Consider the following 19,650-nt stretch of genomic DNA (forward strand, 5'->3'; position numbering starts at 1 on the left):
CCAATAATTATTTGAATATAATTTAAAAATTTATCGAATTAAAAAAAATTAATTTCACTATTCTCTCTCATTAACTTTTTTTTTATAAAATAATTTAATTAATTAAGATAACTCTTAATTAATTAAAATTTTTATATTTTTTAATCTAATTGAATATAATAACTTAATATAAAATTTTTTTGTCAATACAAAATTATTAAAAAAAAATCTGCAATTTTTTTAGCGGGAAAAAATATTTAAATATTTAAAAAAATTAATTTGAATTCTTATTAATAATAATTTGATTAAAAATTTAAATAAATAAAATCTAAGAAAGGCGTCGTACAGTTTATTATTTTTTTTCAACATAAACCCAAAGCTCCGCCTCCACTTTAGTAAACGTCGCCTCCCAACATTACGCGGTTACGGCGACGCTCTTTCATACAACAGTCCTCTTTGAAACTACACCAGTGCTATTCCTCCGTAGCTTCACTCGAGTAATTGCCGTTCAATATCGTACGCGATCGCTCAATTTAAATTAACATTTTTAATTTTTAATTTAAAAATAAAAACCCACCCCATTTAAATTACCCACCACTCTCGACACTAAAGTGACTTCTGTTTAAAAAAAAAAAATTAAGTATTAACGAGATCAAGTGATTTGTGAAAGGTGAATAATAAATATTATTAAGATTAAAAGTAATTTACGAGAAAGTTTACAAATATATCCAAGTTATCATCTATCTAGCGGCAACAAACTCAAAAATTCAAATAAACAAAATATTTAAATTATTTAATATCATTTATTGATAACACACTAATTGTTTTATAAACATATAAACATCCTTATCATTGTTATTATTGTCAACATAAAATTAAATAATAAATAATTTAGTATTTATTTTTATTACACACTATTATAACAAATTAATTATCACTTTTTATTTTCATCTTTAATGTGTTTTTAATATTTATTTTTTAAAATTTATTTTCTTGCTAATAATTGCAATCATTTGTACCAGTCGCATCAGTGTCAACGATTAATGTTTTCTTCAAGAAGTTAATCCATTATTACTGTTTGTACTCAAGTTAAACTTGTATGCAATGTCGGAGATTTATAATTAGTGCTTGCAATTAATTTAAATCATTTAAATTAATTAGTCTACTGGTTTTAAATTTCAGTTTAAAAAAAAACATTTTTTTTGCTCTAATCATTTAATTCAAGTTTTTTTATGATCCTGAAGTTAGCAGACAATTATAAATTTTCGAATTTTTTTTTAACCAATTAATCAAAAAAAAAACAAAATTACAAAAAAATGCACATAAAGAAAATTTAATAAACTACAGGTGCAATTTTTTCAAGTTTTTTTTTTTTTTTTTTTTATTTATCATTTAAAAATAAAACAAAAATTATACATCGTCGGCTAACTTCAGTATCGTGTTTTTTTAATGCACACCTCGATTGCGAAGCAGTAATACTTTACTGCCGCCAAATTTTTTATTTTTTGATTTATTTTTTATTCATCTTTGATTCAGTTTACAAATTTATTTTTAATTATAAGTCTTCTGCTAAAGTCTTTCACTTAAAAATAAAATAAAATGAATGAATTATTATTGAGCTTTAAAGATGAAAAAAAAAGTGAAGTTTATTAGGGTAAGAAGGGTGTAGGGTAGGGTATATATTTATATTTTGGATCCGGTGTTAGAATGTTTAAATATTTTAGTGCGATCGATTGCCGACGGAAACACTTATGGATCTAAAGACCGCCGGAAAAAGATGTTAAGAAGGCGCTAAATGTTCTTGATACTGCTTAATACATATAACTAAAGTGTTCAGCTGTCGCTTATTTGTCACCGCGAGCCGCTTTTTTTTTTTTTAGATTTTTTCTCGTTAACACATTTGTTACATTAGCCGTGAAAGAGACATATCTATACATCACTGTTTAAAAACCCTTTAAATTTATTTTAAATATTTTTATTGTTTGTGATTAACGTCTTAATATTTGTACACATATTATTTAAATAAATAATATTTTTTTGTTATAGATTCAGCCTTTATGTAATCGCGGAATTTTATGTCTGAAGAATTTAAAAATAAGTTACAGATTTTTAAAAAATTAATCGGATCCCGGAGATCAAGGGTCACTGTAAGCAACCAAGTTCAAGACCTTCAGATTGTCAGTTAAAATGTATTATAATTATCAACACTTGGATTATTATTACTGTTATTATTATTTTAATAATATTGTGACTTGTTGAACAACAATAAATGTTTATATCGACCCTATTTATTTGAAGAATAGGGTTTTTTTTTGTTTACAAGTGTGTCAAGTGATGAAACCCGGTTTCGAAATTCTTAAACTAATTTTAGTGACGTTAAAAATTTGTGAAGTAGTTTTATATCGGAATGTGCTTTAAGATTAAGAGTTTTTAGATTTTTTTTATGAGTTATTATATTTCTAACACGGACTTTAGAATGGTATCTCATGTGCTCTCACCTTCTGGGGTAAGTTTACATACTGTAAAAAATTTTTAGTAAATTCGGAGTGATCTGAATTTTATTTAAATCTGCATTCACTCCAATTCGGAGTTTTAATATTAAATTAAACTCCCCTTCGAAGTGAATTTTACTCCGAGGGGATCAAATAAATAAACAGTCATACACCGCAATAACTCCGCATTCACTTCGAATTTACTCCGCTAATTTTTTTTACATTGCAGTTTAAAATTTGAATTTTTATATTTAAATTGTGACAAGTAAACAATAAGTATTGATGCTAAACACAGTGTAGTATAAACAATGTTATGATTTATTTTGCTTCATAAAAAAATTCGATTGTAAATTCTGAATGAACATATTTTAAAACCCGCGTTCAATACAATATCGATCGTCAAAAAAATTTCAATGTCATTTACAAGAATTAAATTACAATATTTAATAATCAATACTCACAATTATTGATTATAAATAAATATTTAAATTTTTTGATTGCCTGATTTGTGAACTTCGGTAAGAAAAATAAAAGTCAAGATAATTTAAAAAAAAAAACAACAAATTTTTATGAGACAATCCCGTTAAATAATTTTTACAACTTATTATTTATCACATATTATTATAATATAACATATAAATCAGACGAGTTAAAACATGAATCAAATTACAAATAAACGGTCTAGTTCCCAATAAACTACTTGAGATGATAAGTTTTGCCAAGCATAATGCGATGTCACAACAGAGGACGCGGTGTTTGTAAGCCGCACGACAGGACTTCAAACATCCCAGGCCACCAGCCAAAAGCTTACTCATCTATTATTTGAATCCTGGATATTTAAACATCATATTTATTGTCTTCATTCCTATATATAATCCACCAGCTCTTTAAATTCAATTTCCCGGAAAAAATTAAATAACACATTTAGTTTTTAAATAATTAAATAATTAAAACTGTTTTCATTTTTTTAAGGATATACAGCAGGACAGTCTGGGAAGTCCTAGTTTAAGTAGCCTACAAGATTCACCGCATTCATTGAAAATAAAGCAAGAACCTTATCAGTTATCGCCATCACTTCCTGCCCTTCATCAAGGTAATTTAATGACCCTGAAGTTAGCAGACATTTAAAAATTTTTTAATTTTCGTTCTCCAACAAATCAATTGCAAAAAAATAAAATAAAAATATGCACATGTAGAAAATTTTAAAAACTACAGGTACAATTTTTTCAAATATTTTTTTTTTATGGTTTATCGTCGAAAAAAAAATTCAAAAATTATTAGACGTCTGCTAACTTCAGCATCATGTAATTTAATAATTAAATATTTAATAATTATTATTAAGATATAAATATATGAGAGGAATAAAAAAGGATGGGACATAAGTTTCCAGTTGACTTCACTTAAAGTTCTAATAATACTTAACTTGTAGAGAAGAAGGAAAAAATAAAAAAATATATGAATGTATAGTAAGAAGCTGAGGATGAGGGAAATGAATTAAATAGACATGATGGACCGCGGGAGCGTGCGTGCCCTGATCTCTCTTCACGACATTTAGTTACACTCTTGTGACGTATGAGCTGAACAGTGCGTCGGAGAGTTGTTGGGACGTACATATGTATACTCATCCGTTTCTTAAAACTAATAGTTTATATTTGTAGACATCTTCATTTAAATCCTTATTTATATTACGAGCTTACGATATATTATTTTAGATATATATATGTATTTTTTTTTTATAATTATTAATTTTTTCTTGGGAGTACAGGGAGGTCGCAAGATAATTAGTATTTTTTTTTAATCGTATTGTGTGTCGTGATGACGATGAAAATCTCGTAATAAAAAATGGTATCGTCTTACGTGTACTCTGAGTTTAAGTTTAAGTTTAGTTAAGTTATAGTTTAGTCAAATGAATTAAATATCGTACGCAATCGGAAGCAATTAAACGGTTAGATAAGAATGAGAGTTTGTTCGTATATACAATCTCAAGTATTATGTTACTTGTACTATCATTTATATATAAATATTTTTTTTTAATCGCAAATATTCAAGTGATAGAGAGAAAGTTTTTGTAATTAAATATTATTTGTTGACTTTAAGTGATTTATTTGTAATGCCGATTAGTAGTTTTTGTTTTTAATTTTTACTGATTAAAAGTTGTTTACAAATCGGGATTATGTTGGATGTAAAAAATTGGATAACTTTTTTTTCGGGTGATGCCACGCTATTACGTTTTGTTGGGAAAAAAATTGGAACCGCTGGATTGCTCTCTAAACATGAATCAGTGAAAATAAGTTAATATTCACTAATTCCAAGTGCAAACCGAACTACTAATTTCAAAAAGTGGTTCGACTGGCACTCAGAATTAGTGAATATTAACTTATTTCACTTATTCATGTTTAGAGAGTGAGAGAAAAAAAATTATTTAATAGATTTGAAGTCTGTACTTAGTGTACTTATTGATATTTATAATAAATTAGTATTTTTTATATAAACTTGTGTAATAAAAAAAAATGAAAGATGTATTAGAGTATAAAATTTTAAAAATAAAAAATAAGGGGTGTACTTAAAAATGAGAGCTGAGGATAAAGACAGCTCAACTCAAAAGAGCTATGTATATTTAATTATAAAATTTATATATATATATATGTATGTATAGGTATATGAGAAAATAGAGGGCAAGAATTACGGGTCGCTAATCTTGGAGAAGCGGCTTTACGGTGACCTGATATATGGTGGCAGCAACGCCATACCACACATTCGTATTCGATGATTTTTATTCTTTACACTTATTCTTATTCTTAACAACTCGCGTTCTTGTTTCATCTCTCGGATGGAGATAACTTTTAATGTAATTGGTTGAGTGCGTGTGCGGTGATACTGTCGGCGGGTAAAAACTTTAAGAGACTCAGCAGCTGAGTTTTACCATCTTTTTTTTTTTTATTAATATTATATATACATATATTATGTCGCTAGATTAACTTTTCATACAAGACTAAAATTTACAGCACGCGATGTTAAAAAAAGCCGGGCTGTACTTTTATATATATTTGTAATGAACTTTGATGACTAAAAATTTTTCCCCTAATGAGTTTATAATTTTATTTGTTTATTTTTAAATCGGGTCGTCAATGTACACACACACATGGATATAAATATATATGAAATCTTCTTTTTTAAAATTGATATATGTATATTTATACATGCGTAGTAAACAAGGGCATGCTTTGGGGCCAATCAGTTATACGCGAGATAAGAGAGATATAAGTAACATTTAATCATAATACATATATAAATATAAATAAATAATAATGCTAATGTATATTTTTATTTTTGTACATATAAATATATATATACATATAATAATGCATATATTTCGTACGTGTTATAATTTATAAAACATTTATATATAATATTTATATATATATAAATCATGTATGTCTTGTATCGTATGTTTGCTTGTAGTGTTTAAAGTCAATGAATTTACTGTCATAAACTGGCAATTATCCAAATAATTATTTATCCCTGTCTATATTATTTGCTACATTTTATTTGCTGAGTTTATTTACAAGTAATGTTTGTAATTTATTCACTTTGTCATTTACTATAAACTTTTTTTGGGAGTTGTTATATAATTTTAATTAATAGTAAATATTAAGTCAAGAGGATATATAATTGTAAGAGGAAAATTTATGGCGTCTAGCTGAGCTTTTTGCAATTATTACGTTATATATATATATATATGTATATATATATATATGAGGTCGAGATCCGTAACCGATTGACTGTTTGTGAAATGATAAAATGAGATGCGCTATCATTTTAATGATGACCCATTGCCCTGGCTTATTGAGTTCCAGATTCTTACACGGAAAAATTTTACATTTACTGCTTATTTATTTAACAGTTTTTTAAAATTATTTTGATGTTCTGTAGATATTTAAAAATATTGTTTTAATTTATCAAGTATTTGTGAACAAGTACCAACTTTCATTAAAAAAAAAAATTATTAACTATTAATCAAATTTTTTTATTAAAAATAAATCTCAAAAAATTCATAAGAATTTGAATTTCCCGGGTTTAGAAAAATAAATATTATTTATATGAATTTCATAATAATTAATTAAGTATTCAATTATTATTGAAAATAAAAAATGAGAGAGCCAACTTAAAAGTTTTCCATTGACTCAAAAAAGAAAAAAAAATTTTAAGTCTAAGGTCGACTGAGATGTTTATCTCTACAATGAATATTTTCAAATTCACAATAAATTTTAGTTTAAATAATTGAGTATTTTTCCAACGGTTTTTTTCGATAATTTTTAAGTCAAAGTTGCTGTTAAATTTAAGTGTTAAGTTACTATATACATCCCATACCCTGTGAGTATATATTACATATATACATATATAATTCTATGAGGTTTAAAACTCCAGAACCGTCAGAATTGCTTCGTAATTCTTAAGACTTTTAAAAATATAACTGTACATTTTGTACAACTACACGTAACCCATACGAAAAAAATATATATCCGGATATATTCGGGCAAATTTGGAATATGTTACATATATGTTGCATATCCCTGATTAAAAAAAGCGATTTAAAACGATTCGAAATAAAAAATTTTAAATAGTTTTTAATGCTTTTGAATACCTTGAATATTTTTGAATCCCTCTTCTTATGGGCATTTAACATTGCAAATCGTTTTAAATCGCTTTTTTTAATCAGGGATATGTAACATATTCCAGATTTGCCCGGATATATCCGGATATATATTTTTTCCGTATGGGAACTACCCAGGTTTTATTTAAAATAATAATTTTTTTAAAAAATTTAATATTATTAATGTTATTAGTACTATTGATACATTGATGGAGACAACACAGAGATCATAGGTCAAGTTACATGAGTATCCTATCCTCGGGCACTTGTATCAGGGCTAATTGTATCTGCTGAAATCATAATATCACGATAGCGACGAGCACGTGCCCGTTTACTTAGTCGGGTTATATTATATGCGAGGGATAGGGAGTACAGACTGAAATTAAAGACTTTTAGAAAAAAGAAAAAAAGTAATTTAGCTAAAAGTCAATGTTGCTACTCTGCTACATGATCTATATTATCTCGCATTCTTGACGAGCAAGCGAAAAAAAAGCTCGCGTGCTTCTTTATAAACATACGTCCAGATCATAAGACAAGACACAAGTCATAATTAACACCTGACTGATATTAGAGACATTTTATTACACATACGTCTCATTATTTTTATTATATTTGTCTTAAGTTTGATGACTAATTTTATTACTAGTGATCCCGGTTTTTTTATCTTCACATAATTTAGTAATTTTTTTTTGTCTGGCCGAAGTTCCAAGTCCATAAATTCGGAGGAAAAATAAGCGATTAATAAAAAAATTAATTGCAGATATTAAATATTAATTTTGAAAAATTTTTAAAAGTTGATAAGATTTAAAAGTAAATAATTCTAGTATTTTAAAAAAAAATTTTATCAATATAATTGTGGTGTTAATTAATTTAATTTAAATATTCATTATATTTCCTACAAAAAAAATGATGTAATTAATTATGAAATTAATTTATAATTGTTATTTAAAAAATAAAAAGATGTTTAAAAGAAACAGTGATGAAATAAAGTAAACAAAAATTTATGACTAATTGAATAATTTATTACTAAATATTGCTATCGTTATCAATATAAATATTAGTAATAACAATGACAAAAAGTAAGGGTAGTTATTTTAAAATTTCATCATCTACAATTTAAATAAAAGCGCTCATTTAATTTCACAGTAACTCAGTAGAGTACAATATTAAATCCAAGTCACAATGTGTGATGTCATGATTGGATTAAATTACGCTTATCAATGCTAAATATTTAAGTCGTAGCATTTTACGAATGCTAAACTCTCGATGATTAAATTTTTAAAAACTTTAGCTTCGTCATCATGACCTCCGGACCTAATTTTCAATGATGCTGAAAGTAGCAGGTTTTTAAAATTTATTTATTTTCCACGAACAAAGCAAATGCTTTTTACTTGACAGGCGAATTTTCAAAAAATCCATGTGTAGAATTTCTAGTATATTACGCACCTAGGGGGAAAGTAGGACATTTCAACACGTGTGTAATTGCGTACCCGAGCCGAAGAATGGCGCATGCGCTAATTTCAAACTTCTATTGTCTCATAAGGACAAAGACTTTCTGCGACTTTCTTCCCTCTAAACAGGGCAGGAATTTAAAGTTCCGGTGCAGATACGTAATAATTTTTCTGATAACAACTCGGTAATTAAAAACAAAAAAATTTTCAGATGTCGGCTGCTAATTCAGCATCGTAATTTTAATTTACCATTTATCAAATTATTGTAACATTCAAATATTAAACCCAGGATCAATATAAATATATAAACACGTCATAAAAAATATATTGAATTTAAAACAGGAATTGACGGCAAGTTTATTTAAAAAGTTTAAAAAAACAATGTTATGACAGTGTCTTTAATATCTTTATTTGTTTTCAAAACATATATAAAATACTTTTTAAAAGCATGCGGATCTTTTGAGGTAGATCAGTGCAAATGTATCACAATTGTGGATATATTATATTTGTTTATTTAAAATTTTTTTGTTACATATATTATAATATTTAACTAGTGAGATTTAAAAAGTAAACTTGTTAGCTGTAAGACCCAGTGATTGAGGATAGAAATTTGAGTTTTTAAAATATAAATATATAAGTTTAAGCCTCGTCTTATTAATAACAATTGGAATAAAGTGTTGCAAGCACGTTCGAGATATTTTTTACGGTAGTTAATACACAATAATAACACACTCAATAACCAATAAGTATAAACAAGATTTGATTTTCGTTAAATGAAACGTGACTACGTGGTCGCGTGGTAAGAAATCGAGTACTAAAATAAATTTTTGTTTATCATACCGAATAATACCACAAACCGGGTATTATATACTTATATATACACATACATATATAATTTATTGCTCCGGATCTATCTTTGAAAAATAAAAATAAAAATACTTTTATAATCTCATTGAGACGGCGATAAAATTTTGATAATTTTATTTTTAAAATTTTAATTGATCGTAGAAAATAATAAACTTGTTTACTACTTTTTACATATATACATATTATATCATTTATCATTATCGCGACGAAAAAAATAAATATATGTATATATAGATATATTCGTACACGAGTTGAACTTCGAGTCGATTTTATTCGTTTTGTATTATTTTATTTTATTTTTAACGACCTAATTGTTTATAGCTCGATCACTTCCACCAGAATTCTAAGAACTCTTCGGACTCATAAGTCCGGCCGCGGTTATTTAGCGATATTATAATACCTTTGCATTACTAGTCCATTGATTTTTATTGTTCAGTTTCTTTGAAATTGATAACAATATTGTGTGTATTACTTAAAGGGGCAATTGCTTTCCTCTGAGAAAAGTACGCCGTGGAATTTTTATTGAGAATTTATATTCGACTCCAATTTTTTTATGTAGATGATATCATATATGGAGTGAAATGGGTTATGCTAGTATATTTAAAGTCATACAGATATTAATTTAAAGTTCATTAAAAATATGAGCTGTTAGAAAAAAAAAAATTGAACTGACTGTAAAATCATTTAAGAAAAAACATAATTTAATTAAAGTCCTTTTAAAAAAATTACAAAATCTTATTTTTTTATTATCAGTTTTTAAAAATTTGATATAAGGTATGAGACCCAGTACCCGATTACTAATGTATTTGTATATTTATATTCACTAAATTTTACTATATATAGATGTACAAATTTATGGAGTGATCGAGTACTAGGTCTCTTAGCTTATATATTTATTTAAAATAAAATATTTTTATTCGTTAATAATTTTTTTTCTTAAAAAAATATCAGAGCTTACACGGAAAAAATGAACTATATAAATTGAACAACGACAAGTAATTAATGATAAAGTGATCAGTAAATCCTATTATTCTAAATAGTAATTTTTTAATTTATAATTAAAACATAAATATTAAAATTAATTGTCTGTACAGGAAAAATAAATATTTGAACTTTAAAAATCGTAACTTGAATTTAAAAAATTTATGACACATATTATAAAATTTATGGTTTGGAAATTAAAATTCTCTACATTGACACCCAGGTTCCGGGTTATAATTTTAAATACTAATTTTTAAAGTTTATTTTTTTCTGGGTAGCTCCGTTAACCCTTCAGTAAATTTGACTATTATTATTATTATTATTATTATTGTTATTTATGTTTCAGTGAGTAATTATGTAACAGACATGTCTACAGGATGTATGAGTACACCGAAAGACTTAGATATGACAGTTAATAATTTTACACGAAGCCTAACGTCTCACTCGCATTCGCTAGAGCATCTTCACAATCATTTAAATCACAGCAGTCCAAGATCGGCAATATCAATGCACTCAACGAGTTCTTTGCATTCGTCGTCGCATCATCATCATCATCACTGCGATGACAAAACGGGCGCATCGCCGCCAGTTATTCTCCACAGCTCAACATCCACCAGTACCAAAACTTCAAGCTCTTCAACGCCGAATGCCTCATCCACAACCGCTAACAATAACAACCCTACATCAGCCAATAACAGCGAAGCCAGTACCACCGGATCTATTTCAAATAGCAATGAGGCTTCCTCGACATCAATAAAACCTCCCTACAGTTACGTCGCTTTAATCGCAATGGCGATTAATCATACCCAACATAAACGAGCAACGTTAAGTGAAATTTATTCATACATTACCAATAAATTTCCTTATTATGAAAAAAATAAAAAAGGCTGGCAAAATTCAATCAGGCATAATCTTTCGTTGAATGAATGTTTTGTTAAAGTACCAAGAGAAGGCGGTGGTGAACGTAAAGGAAATTTTTGGACTCTTGGTAAGACATTTCAAGTGTTTTCTTCTCTTTTTTTTTTTTTTAAACTCATGAATTAACAATTTTATTCAATAATTTACTCGGTTTTGAATAAATAGATCCACAATTTGATGATATGTTTGAAAATGGTAATTATAAAAGACGTAAACGTATGAAGAGACCATACAGAGGTACATCATATCATCATAAAACATTATTTGGTGAACCTTATCCAACGAGTCATGTTCATATTGGAGCAACTCGTAATCTGTTTGCACATTCGCCACCTTCTTATGCACCAACAGCATATACGAGATATGATACCAGGTGACAATTAGTGTAATATTCATTTTTTTTAACTGTACTGTAAAAAATTTTCAGAGTAAATGAGAATTAAATCCGGAGTTTTGAAGTGTGCGCTGATGATTTTTTATTTATTGAAACTCTGAATCGGAGTGAGTGCGAGTTGAAATAAAATCCATATTCACTTTAAATTCACTCCCAATTTTTTACAGTCTGTTAACAATTAATATTTATTTTTGAAATTTGAATTTTCCATTGGTATTGAAGTTTTTAAATTATAATTTTCACTGACTAAAAAATCGGATTCAAAATTTGTGGAATTTAATGGAAATTGAATCAGAATAGAAAGATTTGATTTCTGTTTTATAAATCATAACTTATATTTATCATTGTCATTTATAATATTCCTATGTCCACTCTACACTGTAAAAATTTTTTTGGACCCGGTGTAGTGTAAATGTCTCAGTGTGAAAATTACACCAAATTCGGTGTTAAATTTAGGCGGTGTGAATTTAAAATTTTTACACCGCCAAACATGTAAATGTAAATTCATAATAATTTTGCGTTAAGAAAATTAATCATAAAAATATTCAAGTGTTCAAAATACTATTTAATATCTAAATAAAATTAATTTAGTTATTGATTAAGTAGTTAGAAGTATTCAATGATCGTTTTTTGCTCATTAATAAAAGTTACAACGAGTAACACGGAATGGTGTAAAAAAAGTAGATTACACCGTGGAAAATTTGCACCGAGAGAATTTTACACTACACGACCGTGTAAAGTTCTCCGGGTCCATTTTTACACCGAAATTTTTTACAGTGTAGACCCTGAGGTCCATTTTCTTCTTGACATTTTTTTATTCTTTATCTCAACATACAGTAACAGTTATAATAAATTAGTAAAAATTTAAATGCCAAATAAAAATTTCGAAATTGGCCGTGTATATAAAAATATATTTAAATATAATTATTGTTTGATTGTTATAAATAGCTCGTGGAGTCTCCCTCAACCTCAGTTGTCATACAGCCACTGTCAAGCGGTTAGTTTAATTAATCATATTTATTGGATCGTTAAATTAAACATGAGGTTTTAGTATATAAATAAAAAATAATTTTTACAGCTCCAACCCCAGCTACAGCCAATGCAGTCGATGCAAATTCCCGCGATGAATGGATACGGACAATTTAATTCTTTAAGTGAGTCTCTTCGCCTCTATTTTGACAATTATTAAAACTTATAGAAGTACCAATGTTGACGGCGGATCAAAGCGTTTCAAGGAAATTACATCGACGTTTCAGGTAGTACCACCAGTTCACCGGGTTCTATGCCCAGCGGTTCATTTGTAGGAAATAATTTCGGTAGTTGTTCAAGACGTCACGACACATCGGTCACTGCTGATACCATGTCCGGGAGATGTTCTTATTGGCCAGATAGTAAGCCACCATCTCATATCATTCATTACTAACACATATTTTTTATAATATATAATATATATAAAGGAGCGAAATTGGTCTTTTGTAATTTTTTGTAAATAAAAACTCTAGTAGACCAAAATGGAGCAATTAAAATTTTTGTCAAAAATTATACTACAGATCAAAATGAATATCATGGGATAAATTGAGTCACTTCAAATTTTTAATTAAAAATTTTAAATAAAAAATTAGTGATTTTTTTATATAATTTTTTTTTTATTGTTAAAATGAGAACTTGGTTAGAATTTTTTTTCAAGGTCCATTTTGCCCCAAAATCAATTTTTTTTTACCTGAGTGATATCAACTGAAGTAACTATTTAACGACAAAAAATTTTAAATACTGAAAAGAAATCATAATTATCAAAATTTTAAAGGCGCATTTTCTTGCTCCCTGCTCCGATTTTTTTACTTGATCTTTTTATTTGTCACTCATTATTTATTGGAATAAATTGATATCATCTAGTGATCAATGTAAAAGAAGAACCCGGAAGTTCAACAGTTACGTCCGGCGGGCTTGGATCTATTGGCGTTGGCAGTACGATGGTCGGCTCCCCGATGTCAGCCAACGTTTCATCAACAGGATTCCCCAACATGGATTTCCAAAGTCGTCCCAAGTGTTACATGTGAATTATCAACGTACCCATTGTAATTTAATCATATTCAATTAAAAAAAAAAAATCAAAGCCATTGAGAACTTTATCCGTCGGCAAATTAAATTTACCCTTATTTTTTTTATCATTTATACGTAAGGAAATTTGTTGTTTCTTTTTTCAACCCGAAAAAAAAATCACCAACTGTTCAAATAATTTTAATTATAAATTAAGATAGTGAGTATTTTTAATTATTATTTAAGATATTCATTTATATTGAAAACTTTAATTATTAAAGATGTAAATGTATTATAATCATTTAAATATTATTATTATTTAAAATTTAATTAAAGTATCTATAGATTTAATTTATTACTGTGACCAATAAATTAAAAAATAAAATCTGAGGGCAGATTCATGACAAATATGATAAAGAGACAAAATCTATTTAAATTATCTCGATAATTTAAGTTTATTACATTCATGTATGCAATTATATAAATAATGTCATTAATTAGTAATTAAATTTGTCATGTATTTATTAAATAAACATTTATTCATTGCTCGTAACGGTCTTGAGTTTTATTATTTTTTATAATAAAAAAAGAAATAAAATTAAATAAAAATATTTATTATTTTTTTTAAGTAATTGATTAAAATATTATCAACGCAGACACACACACACGCAGTTCATTAACATATTTAAATAATTATATGTTATTCATATTGTTTACTATATTATATTTAAATAATAAAACAGTTGTGGATTGTGGAATTTATGCTATCACGCGTATTTATATTTAACGAAAAGAACGTGATAATTTTGCGGATTAATCACTCAGTTATTTTTTTTACAAGTAATATCTGTGTAAAAAATATAATTATTTGTTTACATAAATTTATTTTGAAATCACGTTATTTTATTAACCGATAGAGTAATTTATTTAAATAATTGAGAGCTGAATGAGTTTGTCTTTGTTTTAAATAATTTAAGCGCGCGATTGCAATTTAATGAAAGTTAATCTTTTGTAATATTTGCGGAGATAAAAAGGGGAGTTTGCATCCACAAGCTCCTCCTACGGCTACAGAGGTTCTCATAGTTAATAGAAAACTTTTATCGTTCTTTGAGAGTTTAATTAATAATTATTGTGAAGTAAAGAGTTGATTATTTCAAGATCTTGATGGTCTTTTGTGAGTACGCTGGATTAAATAATAAAATTTTGGGGTTCGTATATAATGGGGGTCTATTATATGAGTGATTGATTACGAGGTTGAAATATTGCGGAAATATTTAGTTGAAAAATTTAGTAGCAGTCATTTAATGAATTGCGGACATTTATAATGTTACTGATTTGTTGAAAATGATTTTTTCGAATGAAACACAAAAGTTTGAATTGTGATTTTATTTGAGAAATTTATTTTAAGGTAAAGCAAAGAAATTTGAATAATTGTTTGGATTTAAGGTAAAGGACCTAGTACCCGATCAGGGAACTAGTACCCGATCACTCTGTATTTGTATATCTATATTTAGTAAAATTTAGTAAATATAGATAAAAAAATACATGAGTGATCGGGTATTAGTTCCCTGATCGGGTACTGGGTCTCTTATCTTATGGCTATATTTTTTTTTATTTATTATGGACACAAATTGGTAATGATATGAGTATAAAAGATGTCATAATTGACATTGAATTTTTTTTTTTTAATTTTTCTTGTTCAATTTTTCATAGGATTTCAAAGGTGATCAAATTTTTATAAAAAATGTATAAAATTCAACCTTTGGTTGGTTTTTTTTTTTTTTTTCATCAACCCGGCGAAGATTAAAATAATTCTTGAAAAATTCATATTTTGGTAACATCATTTTTTAATTTTTGGAGTTACATCCAAACAATTATAAAAATTTTACGAAAAAAATCATGTGTAATTTTTTTGCAATAATATTTTATAGTAAAATTTTCATTAAAAAAAAAAATATATATAATTTTTAAATATATATGACTGTAAAATTATTTTGAAGGTTTTGCAGTAAATTAAGTCTATGAATATAAAATTTTTAAATAGAATTATCCTTTGATAGCAAAATTACTGATAGAAATGTCACTAGCCATTTTATTTACTTATTTATATGTATATATATATTTTTTTTTATTACTATTACTATTATTATTTTCTTCCATTAGTCATTATGTAATTATGGGAATGATTTTGTTTTTTAAATAGTCGGCTTTTAAATGGAATTCACACTTGATTTCACAAGTTACGGACCGATAGCTTACACGGTGGCCATAGAAACAAAATTAGAATCGGCTTAAGAAAGTCGTAAACCAGAGAAGAGTACGTAAAACACGGGTTGAATGATGCGCGACAGCTGAAAGTCCAAGTCGGCTACTATCGGGTTATAAATTTTTTTAATTTTAATTTTACATTATTCATTACATTACATCACACTATATTATTTTTTTCATAAATTCATTTTAACCCCCTCCCCCTCTCTCGAATTTATCACCACCCATTTTATTTACTTTTCCCCAAATGAAAACCTCTGCCTCCTGTCTACCCCCCATACGAGGACTTTTTCAAAGGATCTTTAATTTTTTTTTTTCTAGTTTATGTGATAAAAAAAATATAACGCGAGTTTTAAAACAATAAATTTTTTATTTCCTAGTTAAGGTTTATATTTTTTATTTATTTTTATTTGATTTGTATTGATGGCTCAACACAAAATAAAACAGGGCGTTCACTGTTCTCGTGACGGTTGCGAGTCGCGAGTAACATAATAAAATCTGACATAAATAACTGGCTCGAGGCGTGAGTTAAATAACGTAAATGATCGCGTGGACCAGCATCACTACATAAGACTCAAATGTATATTATTATATTACATACTCTTCTCAAATACATATACATACATATAAAGTGGCTGGCTCGCTCTCGAAAGTCTGTGTTGTTTGTTTGTTTATTTGTTCGTAGGACTAAGGATGTCATAATGACCCGGGTAATATTTAGCAATCGTTACTTGATACAGTATAAAATAAATTTTTAAATTCAAAAATAATATCACCAAATAAATAAAATAATTTGAAATGTTTGGTATACAATGGATAGCGTCTTTTAAAAACATACAGCCAACATCAAAGTTAGTTTATATATTTTAATGGATGATAGTAATTAAAGAGAGTAAGATAAATTATTATGAAAATTACTAAGCGGCCATTTACACGCCAACTATTTGCATGTCGTCACTCTCATGCAAAACCTATTTTTTTAATCTTTTATCTTTTCTCTTACTTACGATCATTAGCTGTTAATGACACAAGACTGAGATTGCTCTCTTTAAGCTTTTGGTAATTTTTTTTTTTTTATACTTTTGGGACACAGAATCAAGGAAAGGACTCGCTTGAGTATTTAGTCGTGTTCGGAGTGAGAGAAACGCAATGACGCGGGCAATTTGTAGTCAGATGTCAACGACGCTATTTCTGTTTTCTCGTATCATATATATGTATATAAATATATATACACATATATGTATATGCATATGTAGGATCACGAAAAACGAGTACAAGAAGCGGGCGGACGTTTAACTTTAACATAATATGAGCAGACTGCTGCTCCAGACCCTCAAGACGACAATATATTATATGGCGCTTTTAGATTTTTATTTTTTGATAAACTAATTTTCCGTTTACATGCTCATGCTTTTTTTTTTTTATTTTTATTTTTCTTCCGCTCTTCTTATTACAAGGTGTCATTTTGTTTTCAAATAAATTATGTCTAGTTGTTAAATATTTAGGCGTGGGTGTTACTACTCTCTCTAGACATATAATGATGACAATATTTGTTATATATTTATCAGCATTAATTTTAAAAAAATTATAAACGTTAAAATATTTATTTGAAATAATAAATTAAGAGAGGAATAATTAAATGAGTGAGTCATTGAGACATTTGCTTAGTGAAATGTAGCTTATGCAGTAATGTAAGAAGCTGTACAGTACTGGTGCAGTCGTAGCTTTGATGATTAACAGACACGTGCCAAAGTATACAAGAACGTGAGTATATCGTTAAGTGCTGACAAAGATCGGTCTACTCGGCACATGAGATGTTGACATCCTACACTGAAGTACACTTAGACTTTTCTCGCTTTATTTTTCCCATTATTCTCAACACACTTTTTAATGTCTAGTTTATTTGGATGATTTCATTTTTCTGGAAAACAGCGAGAGGAAAAATTCGTTTAATGGAAAATTTAAATTAGTGATCTGAGATAAATTAATTTTTGTACAGCAGGAATAAATTTTTTGTAACAGGGGTTCGTACTTCTCTCTCTCTCTCTCTCTCTCTCTCTCTCTCTCTCTCTCTCTCTCTCTCTCTCTATTACTCTCAAGCCCTCGAACGGTACTATCTTTGTTGCACTTGTGCAGTAAATGGAAACTTTGGCCGAGTTTTTCTTTTAAACAAACAAATATTGTCAAACAATTTAAGCGCACTCCCCTAAATTAGACAGTAGTGCATCAATGTGCGGTCTGTATTTTGTATTTAGAGATTTTGTTTCCGAAAATTTCTGATAACCCCTGGTAATCAACATTTAATTTTTTTTTTAAGTGTAAGTGACTTAAAATCACAATGTTTTCATACACTGAGAGAACAATTTATTTGAGCCAAATGAGATTTGTTTCAGGTAAATAAATCCCATATTTGAATGGACCTAATCCGTATCTATTTGTGACAGAGATATGGTTCATTTGAATGAAATAATGATTTGTTTATAGTTAACAAATCTGTATTTGAATGATGGCACTATAGCGCCATTTTTTATCTACAAACAAATATATATTTGAATGAAATAAATTATTTTGTTCAGTCAAATAAATCTATTTAGTTGGCTCAAATAAATTGATCTCTCAGTGTACGTGACACTCTCTTAAAATGAATCAGTGAAAAGTGTTGCAAATTAGTGAATATTCACTGCATAAACAGTCCCAAGTATACCACTGATTGAAAAAGTGGTATACTTGGGACTGATTCGCAGTGAATATTCACTGATTTGTAGCACTTTTCACTGATTCATGTTAAGAGAGCAGTAAAAAATCAAGGATTTATTTTAAAAAGGACCAACAAACGTTGACGGTAACAGTGCCAGTAATAAAAAGTATTTTTAATTGTAATAAATGATTTTAATAAAGGTATATATGTAATGTTTAGATATTAATGATTAGATACAGATCATGTATCATAACTTACAATAAAGATTTGTAAATTATGTCAGCCTATATATCCTGTTAACGATTGACTCATCTTGATGCATTAACGGATATTGTCCTATGTTAAGTATCATATTGCAGCGTCTGGTAGCATGTACAGTTTACATATTATACTCATAATATAGAATCAGATCGTATCGTGTGAACAGTACCAGCTGCTTAAGACAAGACACTAAAATTTGACACCTACTAGTCTATTAATTAAATCATTTCTTTATCTTCTGAAATAGGGACAGCCGACTAAATTTAGTCATCTGTTTCGTGTACAAAAAAACTCTAATCAGTCGAATTTCGAAATTTGGGACAAATTTCAACTGTTATACTAATAATTTGAAAAATCGAACATTTCATATCGATTGGTATGAAATTAATACATATTCTATTAATACATTTTCTGAAAACGTCGGTATTAAATTTTTTATTTTATCGTCTAATTTTATCCCATAATTGATTTATTTCTGTTTTGCTGTAAGTACTAAAGTTTTTCAAAGTTTGAAATTGTGTCAAATTTCTAAGTTCGGCTTATCAAATTTTTTTTATACACGAACATCAAAGGGCAAAAATAGGGCCACTAAAAATAAAAAAATTCAAAATTAACTAAGAAAAAAAAATTAAATAATGAATATACTGAAG

The 19,650-nt window shown here is 27.6% G+C and overlaps 1 protein-coding gene across 3 annotated transcripts; it reads left to right on the plus strand.

Moving 5' to 3' along the window:
• Positions 1–413: 413 nt before the first annotated feature.
• LOC130663493 (forkhead box protein D3-B-like) lies at positions 414–14,318 on the plus strand. Of its 3 annotated transcripts, none has more exons than XM_057462744.1 (9): positions 414–649; positions 2,026–2,485; positions 3,444–3,564; positions 10,771–11,412; positions 11,508–11,715; positions 12,685–12,733; positions 12,815–12,890; positions 12,972–13,127; positions 13,630–14,318. In XM_057462744.1, the coding sequence occupies exons 2-9, from the start codon at positions 2,423–2,425 to the stop codon at positions 13,791–13,793; spliced, it is 1,479 nt and encodes a 492-aa protein (XP_057318727.1). In that variant the 5' UTR covers positions 414–649; positions 2,026–2,422; the 3' UTR covers positions 13,794–14,318. The 3 variants fall into 3 exon arrangements, with proteins under 3 accessions (XP_057318727.1, XP_057318728.1, XP_057318726.1); XM_057462745.1 differs by having other exon boundaries at positions 12,993–13,127; XM_057462743.1 differs by having other exon boundaries at positions 415–649; positions 12,963–13,127.
• The last annotated feature ends 5,332 nt before the right edge of the window (positions 14,319–19,650 follow it).

This window comes from Microplitis mediator, chromosome 2 (assembly GCF_029852145.1).
Source record: "Microplitis mediator isolate UGA2020A chromosome 2, iyMicMedi2.1, whole genome shotgun sequence".
In the NCBI taxonomy this organism is placed as follows: domain Eukaryota; kingdom Metazoa; phylum Arthropoda; class Insecta; order Hymenoptera; family Braconidae; genus Microplitis; species Microplitis mediator.